General features: G+C 35.9%; 1 protein-coding gene across 2 annotated transcripts in view; it reads left to right on the top strand.

The window, feature by feature from the left end:
- Positions 1-18357, top strand: part of RETREG1 (reticulophagy regulator 1) — a 50995-nt gene that overhangs the window by 14106 nt on the left and 18532 nt on the right. The window contains exon 1 of one of the 2 annotated variants that reach the window (XM_025165845.2): positions 15532-15743. The exons of the other annotated variant lie outside the window; for it this stretch is intronic. Coding sequence (XP_025021613.1) covers positions 15709-15743 — 35 coding nt within the window. The 5' untranslated portion in view covers positions 15532-15708. Of the gene's footprint in view, positions 1-15531; positions 15744-18357 lie in introns of those variants that run through there. 2 annotated transcript variants of the gene reach the window in all.

Genomic DNA, 18357 nt, shown 5'->3' with positions numbered 1-18357 from the left:
TTAGGATCGCATGTACCACCTCTTTGTTTTCCCCATTTTCTCTTCTCCTATCATATCCCCCATCTCTGTTACTCGTGGTTCAGTATTATATGTCCACTGATGTTTTTGTGATTAATGCTGTTAAGTGTTTATGTCAAAATCAGGATTTGGAACCAATTTGGAACCAAATTTCTCTCTATTATTGCTATATATTTAATAATAGTAGTCCTGCTGATATTTCTGTTGCTTCAGAAAAAAATATTTCTTTTTCTGATCTCTTATATATCTTTTATTTTAATATTTTAGTGCCTTTATTTCTTGGTATAATGTTACTGTTACAAAGTTTAGAAATAAATTTCCCCCCCAAAAGAAAAGGAATTAATTATTTGAATAATAATAAATGTTATTCAGTAATTATATTACTCTTGTTGGTATTAGTATTATTAGTATTATTATTATATAATTACTTGCATGTTAGTATCTCCCTGTGTTCAATTCCTAACATAATGGTTATTAATTTTATTATATTTTAGACATTATTCAATGATTCATTGTTCTATCTTTTATCCTTTATACTGTTATTTCACACATGTATTCTATCTCCTCACCAAACTGTATTGACATTTTATCAATCAAGTGACTTATAAAATAAATAGTTAAGGCAACAACAAATCCTGCTAAGAAATTATTGTATAGTATCAAAGATATATATACATACACAGTTGTTGCCTTATGCATTTTCTCAAGCCTTTTTTCTTGTTTCTCTTTCCTCCCCCATCCTATTTTTGCATTCTTCAGTAAACTATGTAGGATACAGCTGCAAGAACTTTTTAAAATATTTTTTTTTAGGATCTTGTAACCATCTAATTAATATATTTTGTTTACCTTGCACATGTCATTCACAAAAATTGCAGGAAGGTAATGAACCCTTTCAAAAATCTATTGTGGGCATTCAAAAATAATAAACATGGACAGAAGATAAACCATGTGATGCCCTTCAATCCCAACTTCCCAGTATTCATCAGGAAAGAATGAAAATGTTTGGCCATTTTGCTGAATTTGTTTACAATTCTCAGCATAAAATATGACCATATTCAGCCAAATACTGTTGCTGCCATTCTTCAAACCTTCCTCGTAAATACTGGGGAAAGTAGGGTGGGAGCATCCCACTCCCCATCCATACTTTTGAACATCTGAAAATTGTAATGCTCTTTTATTTGGAAGCATGACAGTGTGCAGGAACAATTATTGAAAATACTCTTTTCTATCTATACCAAAGAATAAATTATATTCTTGGCAATTGGTATGAAGATCCTGTAGAGGGCAGTAAAGTTATCAAGTATAATGTACATTGTATGTTGTAGGAAACAACATATAGGCTTTTATGTATTTAAATACTTCATATTCTCTCAGTCTTCTTGTGAAGCTGATATGATAGGTAGGCAGGTAGATCAATCGATCGATCACACACACATACACAACACACTCATTCCAATCTACAGTTCTTCTTTCTTTTGTTCTATTGGATTTTACATAAGACTGGATTATAATTAATTCCACTGATGCCTAAGACCCTAAGAGGATCACAATTTGAGTATTAGATCCTCCTCTTCTTTAGAATCCTTTTGTACTCAGAACTAATAGGATACCTTTCAAATCTTTATTTTTATATTCCAACGTGTACTGGTAATTCTTCACTTCTATTTATATTCTATAAGAATAAGCAATCTTAAACTATGGGAAAAGAGAAGGATACATATGAGTGTGGAGAGCCAGTTTGGTATAGTGGTTAAGGCATCAGGCTAGAAACTGGAAGGCTATGAGTTCTAGTCCTGCCTTAGGCACAAAGCCAGCTGGGTGACCGTGGGCCAGCCCTAGGAAGGAGGCAGTGGCAAACCACTTCTGAAAAACCTTGCCAGGAAAACTGCAGAGACTAGTCCAGGCAGTTGCCAGGATTCAACACTGACTTGAAGACACAAAACAAAAACATACGAGCTGGCTTTGCTTATTTTGCATACAGGTAAACATTAGTTTCATTGATATCCCAAATTATCATGCAGCAGTAGTTTTTACAAGCAGGAAATGTGTGTGATTGAGGACTGAGGGAAGGACAGAAGGGTGGAGCCAGCATAGTCATTTCTGAAGAATACAACATTAGCCTCTTGACCTTTACTTGTCGCCTGGCTTGCTAAACACAAGCATTGGGTTACAAAACACTCTCTTTACAGAAGGCACAACATCCGGGTTATAATGATACTGGAGGGTGTGTTTTCCATCAGAACACCTGATTAGTTGCTAACTTTGGCAGGAATGTCCTGGCACAAGTTTATCACAGCATGTGAATGCTTCATCAAAATAACATGTTTATTTTATTTCACAAATTTCTGCTTAAAGCCTGACCACATGCAGTCTTGTATTCTGCATGGAAATAAACTGTTACAACATATTTTCTGTGAACTGGGTTTCTCTAGTAAACAGAGACACAGTTTGTTTATGTACCAAAAATCAGTTAATCTTTAAATAGCGAAATATTTCTGGCACATTCTATATGTCCTTTCATGTCCTTAATCAAACAGCAACTCTGTCTTTGTTTAAGTCATTAGCCACATTTCTGAAGCCCTGTTAACTGTTATGGACCCATCAGGCATGATAGAATTTACACAATACAAATTCCATTGTGTAGAAAATAATGTGCAACTTTTGTAATTGCCATTGTGTATGATCAATCATTTCATTTTCTAATATATATGCTACCCAAAGTTGTATTCTGGCATATTATGATAATTATGTATTTCATGTTCCCAAATATAGCTCATTTTCTTTTAAGTATTTGTATCATATTAAATCAATTCTTAGAGCTTACATTTAATGTTCCTGAAGGAAAGGGAAACAGTCTGTTTCATTATTATACACTAATACCAACTAACTGTGGGGACACTTTTAGGGAAGTTTTGTGATACATAAAAAAAGAATTAATTTTCTTTAATCATTCCACATAATCCAGTGGGGGGAAATGCCAAAGCAAACATTTTTCAAATGCTAAGGAAAAAAGAGTTTCTGTCCCTATCCCCACCCCCATCTTCTCCCATAAGTAGTGTGGAACAAAAGTGGGAAAACAAACAGTAGAACAAAAATTATAAACATTCCCAAAATGATAACATTTTTTAAAAGTGTGGAACAGTACAGACTACTAACGCATTGATTCTTAACAATATGCTGATTCGGCTTGGATTCAGATTTTTGCAAAAATCCATTTCTCTGGATTCAGTTCATAAAGTGTAGTCAATGAAAAGAAAAAAAACAACTTATAGTCATCGTCATTAAACATCTTAATGAATTTGTGTATTGTAGGCTGCCTAGAGTCATATCGGTAGATGGCATACAAATGTTTGTAATAAAGTAAAAAAAAAATCCAATCAAAATTTGCTTGCACACATATATCAACTAAATCTATCTATCTATCTATCTATCTATCTATCTATCTATCTATCTATCTATCTATCTATCTAGGATTCAGTGTTTGTTACAATTTACAACTGATGCTGCTCTACCATTCAGCATTGAGATCACAGTTTCATAATATCCATTCTTTAACTTTCATAGTTAAATGATAAAAATATGCAACGTTCTTAGATTTTGGATGTTTTAGGGTAAGAATAAGGAAAGCATAAGAACAATTCCGAATGAGTGTTCCATTCTTTTCTCAAATTATCTAAGGTAGTGAAAACCCAAAACATTTTATTTTGAAACATGCTTTTTAATGTTTTTTACTTTGCAGCATCATGTACAGAAATAGAAAAAACATAATTATGCAATATTAAAGTAATGTACATAAGAACAATATTAAAACCACTAACAACTTTAAAAAGCTAAATTTAAAAAGATGGGTATTGACTCCCTTCCTGAAAACAGAAAAAGGTTTCACCACAGTTTTAGTGAGAGAAGAGAAAGTCTTCTCATGTGCTTAACAAGCTATTTTCAAAGGGGCCTCTCACGCACATGATAGTAATTGGACAAAACAAAAGAGGTAGTCCCTCACATAGTCAGATTCCGAGCTGTTCAAGGCTTTAAAAGTTAAGACCAATATCACAAATATTGGTGATCGTTTCTTGTCCTTTTGGCTAAGATTGTGTTAAGACCAATACTTTGGGTTTTGTTCAGATACTGCAATGTTGTAATTATATGATCTAGTTAGCAGCTTATATTTTCCAGCAACTGGAGCATCCCGATACTCTACAAAAGTAACTCTACATAGAGCACATTGTGGCAGTCAGATATAACCAAGACTTTGATTACTTACTGCCATATCAGAATGACTTCAGTTGCAGCTGGTATTGCACTCCTTGTACAATTACCACCAGAAGGTTCAAGAATATTGGTAAGTCATGGAGTATTCCCAAGCTACAGTACTGATTTTTCAGGGAATACAATCCTTTCTGGAAGAGGTTTCCCTCAGAACAGGTATCAGTGGAGTCCTTCAAATTAAGTAAGGAATCAGTATTGATGGCACCTTACTCCAAAATTCTAGATGACCTTCACCAGCAATTTCATATACTGAATCACATAGAAAAACAAGTTAGAGCTGCATGGAGATACTCCATATAATGGCCACAGAGTACATTACAGTACAGTACAGTACAGTACAGTACATTACATTAGTCCCCCAACATCGTATTCTAGACCTGACTGGAAAGACTACCAACATTACAATACAAAGTCCCCCAAACCTCACCTTGTCAGATAATTAAAGAGTTGGCCATGATTGATAGTCAATCAAATGCCATTAGAATATCCAATATAATGCAGTATACCCTGTGGTATATTATTTAACGTGTTGAACTGGCACCAGGTACAAACAGGTTCAATACAACCCTAAACCATAGAACTTGTGTAATTTTAGGCTAGTTATTTGTGAAGAAAATGAGAGAAGGGAGGATTATGTAGACTGTATTCAGTTCTTGAACAAAAGGCAGCTACAATAGAAATCAAATCAACAAATAAATTACCCAGTTCCTGACTCAGGACAGTGTTCAAGGCGATCAAGCAGTCTTAGCCACATACTGAGAGCATGAATTTTTAAAAGTAATAAACAATTAAACTTACTATGCAAATGAATCCACATCCAGTTCTACTAGATTCTTCTAGCCTGTTGAAAAGTATTGAGGACTGGGGGATTGGGCTCAAATTGTCACTTGATCATGAATCTCTCTGGGTGACCTTAAACCAGTCACAAACTCAGTCTAATTTGCTTTACCGATTATAGATTTTTCCACTTTTACTTGTAGCTAAAAGATAGTTCATGTACAAGTAACATTTAAATCTTCTAAAACAAGGACAGATTTGATACTATGCCAAGATTACTGATTTTTTATTTGGAGTGCAGCTTTATTCAAAATAAGTTCAACACTAGTTGCTAAGTCCCACAAACAGCCCATTCAAAACATTTCTGTCCTGTCTGGATTGAATTTCAGTTTGTTGGTTGTCATCCAGGCACTGATTCAGCATTTCCACTACTGAATCTGCTAAATGAAAAAGCAAGAGTTAAGTTTAATTATTTGTGGAGTGAGATGCCCAGAAATACTCATAAAGATGGAGAATAGATATGCAAAACATATGTTATGAACTTGAAACAACCATTTTAATTGTTTTGTGCAAGACCAAAACAACCACATTTTTAGAGCTTTCTCCAGCACACATTGGTTTTGTTTAAAGCTTGAGACAAAACAGGGTCATCTTAAGCTATCTTATTTTAAATGTTCTGTAAATTCAAAGTCCCATGATTGGCTTGTATATTATACTGTATGTTGGATTGTGGCAGATGGAAATGTGTATACTACTGTTTAAGAAATCAGAGCTTCACTTTGAAGTTTTTGAAATTCAATGAATTGTCAAACTGTGTTTGGGTTCTCTTTTTAAAAAAAAAAGTTTTGTTCCATTAGAATATATTGACAGAATATTCTACGGTTTCCATACATTTTTTTCTATTTCTTGTTCATATTTAGTAGTAAGAGGGAAAGTAGGGTGTTTTTGAAGTAACAAAGATATTTAGATACCTTAAGTAATTAGTACAAATGAGGCTTCCTATTTTTATATAAAAGGATTAATACTGTACTATTTTAGAAAGTGGTATGTTTGACAGCTAATTCCTGGCAAGGGCAAAAACAAACATGAAACTATTCTAGTCTGTTACCATAACAAGTGAGAGATGGAAACTTTAGCTATTGCATCACCTGGTTAGGAGAAAAGGGCACAATAATTTATACTTAGATATCCCTATACATTGGGCTCACATAGCAATCACTAGAATTCTTTTATAATATCTTCATTAGTTTTTGCAATAAACTTGCTTATTAGAGATCAGCATCCTTAGATCTCTGCCTGTGCCACTTCCAGTTCTAATATTTGCCAAGAGAAGTCTAACAGCATGGATTTGGTTTGCAGATTTCTTTTGTGAGGGAGGGGGTCAATAGTTTAATGGAATTGTAGATGTGTCTTCAGTGCTGGAAAATATTATATTAGTGATGGCCAAGGCTGGCACTCCTCAATCTGGGACCCTTCAGATATGTTAAATTACAACCTCCATCAATTTTAATCTGTGAAGTTCATAGTGGATGGAGTTAATGGCAACTGGCAACAGATCTGAAGGGCTCCAGACTTGAGAATGCTTGGCTGTACTACTGCAAGGAAGAATTACATGCATTTTGCTAAAAACAAGCATTTTTTTTCCCCTCAATACATGGAAGTGGTTTTTGAAAAAAATCAAATGAATCCAAATGTTCGTCTATATGTTCCCTTTTGCAGTTCAGGTAATTAATTACATGACTATTGATGTAGTTTTCCTGTAATTCTCTTCCTCGGGCCCATAGGTTTAGCCAGCTTTAATTCGAACAACGCATATTGATACTGTCCATTCATACTGCTGCTGATATGGTACTTAGGAACCATCAACTTAAAATTCTATTTTTTTAGTTTTCACAGGGCAGGTCTAATTATCTGGATTGGTAATTAAGTCAACTGTGTGATCAACTTAGGTAGTTCCTTTCTTATCTGAACTTCATAAGTTTGAATGATTTTTTAAGTTTGGGTGGTTCTTTTTATAAAAAAAAAAAAAAGCCATGGCAACAATATGCAATACGCATTTCCAGTTACTTTCTGTGATATCAAAGAAACATTTTGTGATTGTGTTGGGTTGCTACTAATATCCTGGTGTTTTAATTGTGAGGTACAGTACTGCTTTACATTAAAGTTTTAAAATGTATATATTGAGTAGTCTGGTTTTGAACATAGCAATACCATTTTTAAAATATATATGTAGAAACGTTTGTCCCCTCTTGTTAACACTTAATGAAGAAAGTTGCAGTATACTTCTGGGAGATACCAAATTGAAAACCTTACAGGGAAAATGAAAAAATGAAACTTCCTAGTCTTAGGAATATATTGTGAGCTACAGTGGGGCAAAAAAATATTTAGTCAGCCACCAATTGTGCAAGTTCTCCCACTTAAAAAGATGAGAGAGGCCTGTAATTTTCATCATAGGTATACCTCAACTATGAGAGACAAAATGAGAAAAAAAATCCAGAAAATCACATTGTCTGATTTTTAAAGAATTTATTTGCAAATCATGGTGGAAAATAAGTATTTGGTCACCTACAAACAAGCAAGGTGTCTGGCTCTCACAGACCTGTAACTACTTCTTTAAGAGGCTCCTCTGTCCTCCACTTGTTACCTGTAGTAATGGCACCTGTTTGACCTTGTTATCAGTATAAAAGACACCTGTCCACAACCTCAGTCACACTCCAAACTCCACTATGGCCAAGAGCAAAGAGCTGTTGAAGGACACCAGAAACAAAATTGTAGACCTGCACCAGGCTGGGAAGACTGAATCTGTAATAGGCAAGCAGCTTGGTGTGAAGAAATCAACTGTGGGAGCAATAATTAGAAAATGGAAAACATACAAGACCACTGATAATCTCCCTCAATCTGGGGCTCCATGCAAGATCTCACCCCGTGGGGTCAAAATGATCATAAGAACAGTGAGCAAAAATCCCAGAACCACATGGGGGGACCTAGTGAATGACCTACAGAGAGCTGGGACCAAAGTAACAAAGGCTACCATCAGGAACACACTATGCTGCCAGGGACTCAAATCCTGCAGTGCCAGATGTGTCCCCCTGCTTAAGCCAGTACATGTCTGGGCCCGTCTGAAGTTTGCTAGAGAGCATTTGGATGATCCAGAAGAGGATTGGGAGAATGTCATATGGTCAGATGAAACCAAAGTAGAACGTTTTGGTCTAAACTCAACTTGTCATGTTTGGAGGAGAGAGAATGCTGAGTTGCATCCAAAGAACACCATACCTACTGTGAAGCATGGGGGTGGAAACATCATGATTTGGGGCTATTTTTCTGCAAAGGGACCAGGATGACTGATCCGTGTAAAGGAAAGAATGAATGGGGCCATGTATCGTGAGATTTTGAGTGAACACCTCCCATGGAAAACCTTTGGAGGGAGTTGAAAGTCCGTGTTGCCCAGCCACAGCCCCAAAACATCACTGCTCTAGAGGAGATCTGCATGGAGGAATGGGCCAAAATGCCAGCAATAGTGTGTGAAAACCTTGTGAAGACTTACAGAAAGCGTTTGACCTCTGTCATTGCCAACAAAGGATATATAACAAAGTATTGAGATGAACTTTTGATATTGACCAAATACTTATTTTCCACCATGATTTGCAAATAAATTCTTTAAAAATCAGACAATGTGATTTTCTGGATTTTTTCCCCCATTTTGTCTCTCATACTTGAGGTATACCTATGATGAAAGTTACAGGCCTCTCTCATCTTTTTAAGTGGGAGAACTTGCACAATTGGTGGCTGACTAAATACTTTTTTGCCCCACTGTATATTTTATATCAATTGGATCTCAGAAGCTCCTTGTGATGTTTAATACTGAATAATTTGGGGAGTGCAAAAATAAGTCTTAAACTATATAAGTATATACCTATAATTTTTATAGGTGAATAACTTGACTGGAAAACATCCTGAGAAAATATTGTATAGAAAATTAAAAGAACTCAGTAGGAGACAATGTGTTACAGTGTTGCAAAATTAAGGTTGGAGAGTGCTTCCCTTTTGTAATGCATCTAGAAATTACATCAAACTTCTATCTTATTATTCAGTAGGTGGTGGTGGTGGTTATTCTGCCTTTTTAATGTATATTTTGGCCAACTCAAGGCGACAAACATACTTAATGCTCCTGCCTGCTGTTTTCCCCACAACACCCCTGGGAGGTGGGTTGGGCTAAGAGAGTGATGGCCCCAAAGTCACCCAACCAGCTTTCATGCCTAAGTGAAGCTTAGAACGCAAAGCCTCCTGGTTTCTAGGCCAGCACCTTGACCACTACACCAAACTGGGTCTCTAGGTTCCTCTAGCCATAATTCTCAAAGAATTTGTAATCTTCTTTCAATGGGAGAAAGCCAAGGGTTCTTCCTGATCCTTCGGTAGCTGGAAAACAAATGCAGTTATGGTCTGAGCATGAAATTTATATTTTATGAGAATATATTTAATCATATGAAGCTACTTTATATAGAGTTACACTGCTGGTCTGTTACCTTCCGTTGGATGGCAGCAGTTGTAGAGGATCTCAGATAGAAAAGGACTGTTCCTGCTTACTAACTGTAGATAGTTTAGCTGAAGATGTGATGCCCATGACTTGATAATACAGATAATTGGTTATATTTGCTTCTTCCTCCCCAAATTAATTCATCTGAGGGCATAATTTCAGTGGAAGAATTAATTATTAAAACTGAATGTGCTAAACATGGGTAAATGTAGGTGTGGTGTCTTTTTTTTTAAATATGAAGTCTTAACACTTGTAACAATATTATTGTTTTGAGTTTCATTGCTTAACATGGATCATTAAACTGATATTGAAAAATATGGCACCATTAAGATTGGCTTCTTGGCAGGAAATGAAATCTCTTGATTCCAAGACACCTTGCGACTGCCCCATTCAATCTACTAATTGAATGCTAATACTAAGCATTTCTGTTAAGTATTCTGTAGGAAGAGCCATCACAATATCCAATGCTTTTATCAAAATAACAAAGGCAGCTTTGCGTTGTAATGCAAACTCCACCTCTTCTGTATGTGCAGTGTCACAATGCATATACAAAAGTAGCAGTTTGTGTCACCGTGGTACAACACTGCTTTTGTCACTTGATTCCTCTGGATCCCTCCATCTGTAACCCAGTGGATCCTGAACAAAAACAATAGTGGGAGTAAATGACTATAATTTCAATGTTGTGTCTGGCTATTCTGTCAAGCTATTAGGGTTCATGATGAGGAAAAAATCTCCAGCATTCTAAAATGTCATAAACCAACCGAATTGATTAGGTGTATACCCATAGAAGCACATCAGAAGATAATAATGTAGCTATTAAAAATGCAGCTGCTGATGTACTAACTGGAGATGATGATGATGATGATGATGATGATGATTAAATGTATATGCTGCCCAACTCCCAATGACTCTGGGAGGAACATATAAGCAACATATTTTAACAATTCTGGCTAAAATTCTTATTTCAGGGACAAGACTAATAGTGTCATGCACAAAACAGAACATATCAAGCTCAGAAGAAAGCAGACACAATCAGGACAGCTGTGTCTGATGGGCCAAAATGTGAAACAGGATGAATGTTCTTTTGGAGCAAAGTTTGATGTGTTTAGACGTGAGCTGGAAATAAGCGTTTGATCCCTGCCAGTCAGTCAAACGTTATTTCAGTCAAAGACCAGTATAGAACAAAACAATTAACAAACTGTTTAAAAGTAAAAGAGGAGGACCAAATATAAAACGCAAGCTAAAAAAATAATACAGAATATAATTGTCACTATTGTTACCACTGTAAGCTTTTGGTCCCTGATTTTTTACCTCCAGACCAGTAGAGAAATTGGGATGGTAATCCCTACTGAGTGCTTACTGCCTGAATTGCAAAAATTGATCTAAAGGATGATTTTTAAAACATCGTTACACACATTAAAGTTATTCCCCACAGGAAACTACAGTAACACAACTCTGTTCTCATCTGCTGGGGAAAAAAACACCCAAATCCTAATCTAAACAAATATGAGAACCCCTTACCCCAACAGAGGGAACAAAAGTACTTATGGTGTCCTTTGGTGCATTCAGCCAACAGATTACAGGACAGAAAGCAACTAATGTCTTTAACACTCCTTTCATTGCTGTATCTCCCTGTCTGAAAATAAAAAACCCTAATCTAAAAATAACAAAATTAGACAAGCAGGAAGAAATTGCATCTCTTTCCATTGCTATGAAGCTTTCTTAATATTTTTATTTTTAAAAAGCCCTCCCTTTGGTCTAAGTAAAAGGAATATCAGGATAGACCCTAATACAGTATTCCCTTTATTTAGCAAGATCAAAGACGTTTTCGTTTGCTTGGTTTTTTTTTTCCTGGACTGCTACTAGCTGAAAGAAAAAGAGGCACTGCTAGACATGAGCGTGCAGAAACTAGACCCCAAGCTCAGCAAACCAGCCATGACTAATATAGAAAGTTTATGTTTTTAAATGTATTTTGAAGTTCAGTGTCAACAGGACACAAGAACATGCACAGAGTGCACATACGCACAAAATTATCACTAACCAACCAGACCACATTGTACTTGTAGCATTTCATTGCCTGCTTGCCACAATACAACGCATAAAATCCACCTATCCCATGGCAATTTTTAAAAGAAATAAAGCTATAACTTACCAAGCAAGCTTGCAGGGGTGCAGCTATTAGCAGTCTATTTATTTTTTGTTAGGCTATGCACTTAACTGCTACTTTCTTCTAAATACTCCACTTCCACATCATCCATTCCACATAAACCAATAGCAGCAACAGACATGACTGTCCCTGCTGCTGTATATGCTTGAATGGAAAAAAAAAAAGTTTGAAAAAAGGAGTCCAGTCACAACCCCCCAAACAGCCCAATCATAGTACTCTGACCAGTTGAAATGCTTGTAATGATGCCAAGTGAATCAGCCAGCTTTTGTTTCGCATCTGACATGCTTGAAACAGATGTTTCAGGGTTGAAACATTTTGCATGTCCATGTTACTGGTGATCATTCTTTTTTTTAAATTGAATATTTATTAATTAAATACAGGATATAGTATTTAGTTCCACAGCATAGAATACAAAAATATTCATACGAACTTCATCAGTTTTAAGATCTTGTAAATATTTCTAATCTAAATCATTACCTACCAACTAACAAGTAGGCAGTTATTTGCCATAGAATTTTTGGTTGATGAAAAGTATTTTAAAAAGAGTAAGTTCTGGTTCAGTTGTCTGGTTCTGAAGTTTATATCCTTCATCTAAGTATAAAATTCCCTACTTCTTTTTTGATGTTTGTTTTTTGTTTGTTTTTGTTTAGGGAGTTTTTTCTAATCAACTTTCTTATATATTATCCTTATATAAATTCCCAATTCTTTAGATTTTATTTTCTTATTATCTTCAATAAATATGCCCAGCAAAACTAACTCTGGATCTATTTGATTTTGTGATTGATGATTTTACCCATTTCTGTAAGTACTAAACTCCAGAAATTTCTAATCCTTGGGCAACTAGCAGTCATTTCAATAAAGCAGGGATTCCTTGAGTTTGGACATCATAAAACAAGGCAAATTGCTTAAAAGCTGGAACTTCTTCCAGTTGTATGTACAAGCCTGAGACTGTTGTAGGCATCTTCCCATAGCAGTAATCACAGTTCTCTGTAAATATAGATATAATTATATGTCATTTTTACTGTACACAATGAAATCAGTTTCCATGAATCTATTTAGCAATATTCATCTATTAATAATAAAACACTATTGCTATTTATTTATTTATTTATTTATTTATTTATTTATTTATTTTCTTGTTTGTCTGATACAGCATTTTTAAAACAGGCATAGTCAGCTTCTGATATAAAAGGGCTACTCCATCTGTGGAGGAGCTACCTCCATTAATTCTTGATTAACAGGAAGAAAAAAATATTGCACCAATTTTATTTGGAAATTTAGTGTACTCCAAGAAAGCCATATAAATGAAACAGAAAAACAGAGGATGATAGGAAGGATTACACAGTCCTATGCCCAAAACAGTTCAAATCTATATTAAATGTTTAGAAGACAAGCTTTCCATAAGCAAGGATGACAAGACATTCTATTGATTGGCATATTATTGCATCAGTAAAAAGAATTTTATTAACTGCCATCAGCTTGATGCTACAGTATTATTTCTCTCTGTTGGAAGACAGATAAAATTACCTCTAACATGTACTTCTTATTGAGTTCTAAAATTCTCTGAAGCACTATAGAAAGCAGTCTAATGCAGATATCAGTTAGGCCATTTGTAATTTGGATTTTCAGGGGATAGCAAAATTGTGCTTGCTAGTGGTATCCTAGCAATACACACACACATTCATTAATATTTAGTCTTCAAGTTGATTCAGTCATGTTTTGATCTCCTTTCTTCAAACTCTTTTCTACTGAAACCCCTGATGGTCTCTAAATCTTAACAAATGTACTGTATATACAAAACAAAATTTCAAAACAGTCAGATACTAATAAAATATTCCGTAATATTTGACGTCGTAGTAAGTCAACAGCTAGAGAAACCACATTTCAAAGAACCAAATGCAGAATTTGCAAAACTAATAACTGTAGTGCTTTTTTTTAAAAAAAATAAAGTCTTAACCTAATGACCATACAGATACACAGCCAATATTGCACAGGTACAAGAATCGCTTTAAACAATAGCTGCTGAACTCAGTGGCATGGTGCGGTACATTTCAAATACACAGTATGTATTCAAACCATCCGGTTTTTCCATCCTTCTTGGTAACAATGCTGCCATCTACAGGTGCCTGTGCAAGTGTCTGACTCACCTCTTAGTTGCTGGATCCCGCTTGAGCCTTTGTTGGCTTGTCTGAATCCAGTCTGCTCCTCTTCTTCTGGGCCACAATATTCCCTCAGCTGACACACATTGGGGGCAACTAACAGGTGAAAACTGCCTGCCTCTTTTTATCCCCAGTGGGCTCATGTGCCATCCGGGGCACTCTTCCACACTGCTGTCTCCCTTGGAGCTGAAGGAAGGTATGCCGGCAGGGAAGGAAGGTATGCCAGCCGCCTGCTTTCTCCCTTTTACCCTTTCTCCATGAATAGTCTTTCCCTTAACTCAGTGTTGTCCAAACTTGGCCACTTTAAGATGAGTGGACTTCAACTCCCAGAATTCCATGGCTGGCTGGGGAATTCTGGGAGTTGAAGTCCACTCATCTTAAAGTGGCCAAGTTTGGACAACACTGCCTTAACTGGAATGTTTTCTCTCCTTAAACTACCTCTTAATCACCAATATTTTTCCCTCTCTGGCTTTAAAGCTCTGATTCTCATTTCCTTTTTCTCTTTAAGCTGCCTCTTACTTCATACTAACCATTTCCTTTTCTTTCTCCTCTCCTTGGCCATTGCTTCCAACCTGACTTTTTCCCCTTGTGCATCTGTTTGTGTCCCATCTGCCAGGGTCCAGTGGCATCCTAGTCCCAGTTCCATAGCATGCCTACTCTTTCTCAAATTCTAAGTTTCATTGTTCCCCTCCCTATTCTTTCAGGACAACCTCCCCCTCCCTTCCAGAGAGTTTCCTCGCTGGCTCCATACTGTCTGCTAAGAATCCCCTATCTCCTTCCATGATCTATTTTTCTTTCTTTGTCTTCACATCTGAGGAACCTGTTTCTTCTGCTTCTGACTCCTTCCAGTTACAGACCTGTACAACCAGATTCCTAGCACCCAAGTTAATTTCCTTGATACCCATGGAAAATCCCCACTAATCTGCACTGGGTTCATTTATTTCTCAACTCTGTTGCAGCTTTCTTGGTTTCATTAACTTGTTATATCTGCCAAGCACCCAATTGTTTACAAATATTATAATGAACACTACAACTTCTTTTTCTGTTTTTGTTTTGGCTACCCCATGCCTAAGTGTTGAGACTATGGTGATGGGACAGTGTGTTGACCATCCGCTGTAGTGCATAAATCTTAAATCAGACAGCCCGTCACATAGAAGGAAAAAGCAACCACGTTAGGAAATTGCTTTCCTTTCTCAACAAACTCTTTGGCAAGATGCTGAGTGATGTATAAAGTTGCTGGGGCAAGAAGGAAGCAGTTTTTAACTAGAAAAAAATGTAGCATCAGCCATTCATTTTTCCTATCATGGTACTAGTATCTAACAACCTGAGCAATGGCACTAAGAGAGATGACCAGTTGGGACTGGATTGTGTGCTCTACAGAATCAAAAAATACAATAAACAGAAGTTATTTTTCTTTTATTTACTGTATAGGGTTAGCAAGTTGGAAGCCATGTCTGACTTGTAGTTAGACAAATGGAAGTTAATAACTGGGTAGTGTTCTCTCTCATGTGACCATAAAAGTATTGGCTTCTGGAAGCTGCAGCGTTACAGCCTGTCACTGCTTGGAATTAGGAGTGACCTGTTTATTCACTGAATTAGCCAATCAAAACAGTCCTGGATGAACTTCATTCAAGACAAGCAGACACTTAGGAAATGTGTAAATATACACCATATGAGAGAGACTTAATAGAAGCTTGCAAAGGAGACTTGTAGACTGGATTTCTTCATCCTGAAATCTTTTCTTGGGCTTTGGATTAATACTTCTGATAGGGGGGGGAAAAATAGGGATGTCGGAAGGTGAAGATCTTGCCCAGAGTGAGAGGTAGTGTAATTTTATTTTTTGAATATTGTTTTTGATTTAATAAATCAGTATCAGCTGAATGTTAACCATGACCCTGTAGATAAAGGCTTTATACATTCTGTGTAGAAATGAATCCGAAACTCTTACATGACAGTGCCAGTATAAAAAATACATGTTTTGCAAAAAGCTGAATAGGAAATGCCTAAGATAATGACATTACATGCTCTAACTTGTAAAAAAAAAAAAAAAATCACTGTCATCCTCATCCTTTTCTGAAGCTGCAGTCATAGAAGACTTGAAATGTCAGAGATATAAATAACCCTACTGTAGTTCGCTGTTGATAGATACATAACGTACTACTACTAGACTGCTTCTCTGAGAAATATTTGTGGAATACTTCATATTAGAATTCAACAGATTGTAACAGAAGTTTTTAAGGTTTTGATCTGAAGGACATTATTAGAAAATAACTCATTTTTCTCTGGATTAGAATCACTATTTGGAAATAGAGCTTGATTTATGACTAGCTAGATATTTGGAATCATTAGCTGTCTGTGCTGGAGAGACTTAGAGGCAGTTGAAACTTGTGATTAGAGACAGTTGATATGCGAGGATATATAGGTGATGCTGTAGTTGAAGCAGCATTATGCATTATTATTAAGGTTCCTTCTATTTATTCAGATTTTCTATTGCCAAAAAAATTAAATATTACTCCAGCTATCTAGGAGCAGGGCATACATCTGCTTGTAGGAAGCCAGCAAAGAAGGTCGCAAATGGTGATTGCGTGACCGTGGGATGCTGCGACCTTGTAATTGCGAGCTGGGTGCTAAGCACCCTGATCGCAATCACATAACCATGGGGATGCTGCGACCAACGTAAGTATGAGGATCGGTCATAAGTACCACTCATTCAGTGCCATTGTAAGTTTGAATGATAACTGAATGAGTGGTTGTTAAGCAAAGACCACCTGTACTTTAATTATTAGCATTTCAGACAGGGAAGTCTCCAGTTTGTTCCTATGCTTTTTAAGTTTAAATTCTTCACTAAACATACATTCTTCATGAGAACACAGAATACAAAACAATACTTGCTACATCAGGTAATCATAATATATTCTTGATATTCCTGTCCTGACCATGAGGAATGAATTAGATAGCCAGGTGTGTTGGTTATTAGGACAGGCTTCTGGTATAAGTTACTACTTATTTATTTTTAAAATGTTATGGGGTGACTATTTGATTTTTCTTGAAATTTCCATTTCTCCTTTTACTCACTTTTCAAATAAAAAGTTAAGTGAAATTGTGCAGAATTTTAGAGTTAAATGTCAGTATGATGAAAACATCTAGATTTGCCTCCTTATTTTCATCCTCACTCTACTTTTACAGTATCTGCCTCAATTTTTCCAGAAGTTTTAGATTTTAGTTCCAGTCAGGCCCAGCTAGAATAACCAATGACAACAGATTGTGGGAGTTGTAATCAAAAACATCTGGAGGCCACTAAGTTGCCTCTCTGTGCCTATATATGATCAAATTGTATATGATGGCTGAAGCCCTATTTATGAACAAGTGGTTCTATGTATGTAGAGTATTTACACAAGTGAGGAAATCTGGACACCTCAGTTTAATCACAAAGTACTTTATAGAGGCAAGCCCAACACACAGAATTTGAGTCTGGCTTGGAGGAAAGGGAACAGGATGGGAATAACCTATTTCAGGGAGAAAAGTTATGGAATGAGGGAGGATTTTCTTGAGCTGTCTTTTTTTCATAATGTTATATGGTGTTATTTGAGCCAAGTTTAAAGAAATAGGTTTGGTGCCATCATATGTAATTTGGCACTGGATTCTACCTATAATCATGGTGTTGAAGCTAAGAAAGAATGACACTGAGTTAGTTATGGTCAGTGTATTTAGTGATTTGGTTTGTAGGTAGATTTAGCCTCTTTGTGCTTTCGGTTCTGGGATATACGAGTGGCTATATCATATATATTTTTTCACAGGCATGAAATTGTAAAAAATCATTTATTGAAATTAAGACATGGTAAATACCATCCAAGGTTATGATGTTTCCCTTGCTAACCTGGAAACTTCAGATAGCACAGAAAACAATGGCCCTGCTGTATGCATTATGGATAAGCTGTAGCAATACTGACTTTTTCTCATTTATATGACCTAAAAAGTTCTTTCCAGATTGGGCTTGTATTTCAGAGTTTACCTTTGATTTGTAACACCCTTTAAGGGCAAATGAAATTGCATGTTTGACCAATCCCCAGATATTGCAAAGTGATACTCAGTAACAGCAAAAAGAAAGCATAGATTGCTAGTTATTACATATCCAGGTTGCAGATGATTACTGTTAGAATTACTTTTGTTTTGTTTTTAATCATTAAATCTGTGGAGAATGTAATCAACTGTAGTGTTTTTCCATATTGGTCACGTGTGTAGGAATAAGAAAAAGGAGTAGCCGTACAATTCTTTTAAAAAAATATTTACACTAAAGCTGAAAATTATTTATTTATAATTTTTTCCCTGCTTTTCATTGTTAAAAAGAAATCCCAAAGTTCTAGATGTAGAGAAAATGAAAGTATAATTTCACTCAAGTCAAATATTGCCACTCACAACATACATATTAGCAAGAT

Source organism: Python bivittatus, unplaced genomic scaffold (genome assembly GCF_059951505.1).
Source record: "Python bivittatus isolate LINGU-HERP-01145 unplaced genomic scaffold, Pbiv_v1 ctg000840_np1212, whole genome shotgun sequence".
NCBI classification, from domain to species: Eukaryota; Metazoa; Chordata; class Lepidosauria; order Squamata; family Pythonidae; genus Python; species Python bivittatus.
This window is presented reverse-complemented; position numbering and strand designations above follow the sequence as displayed.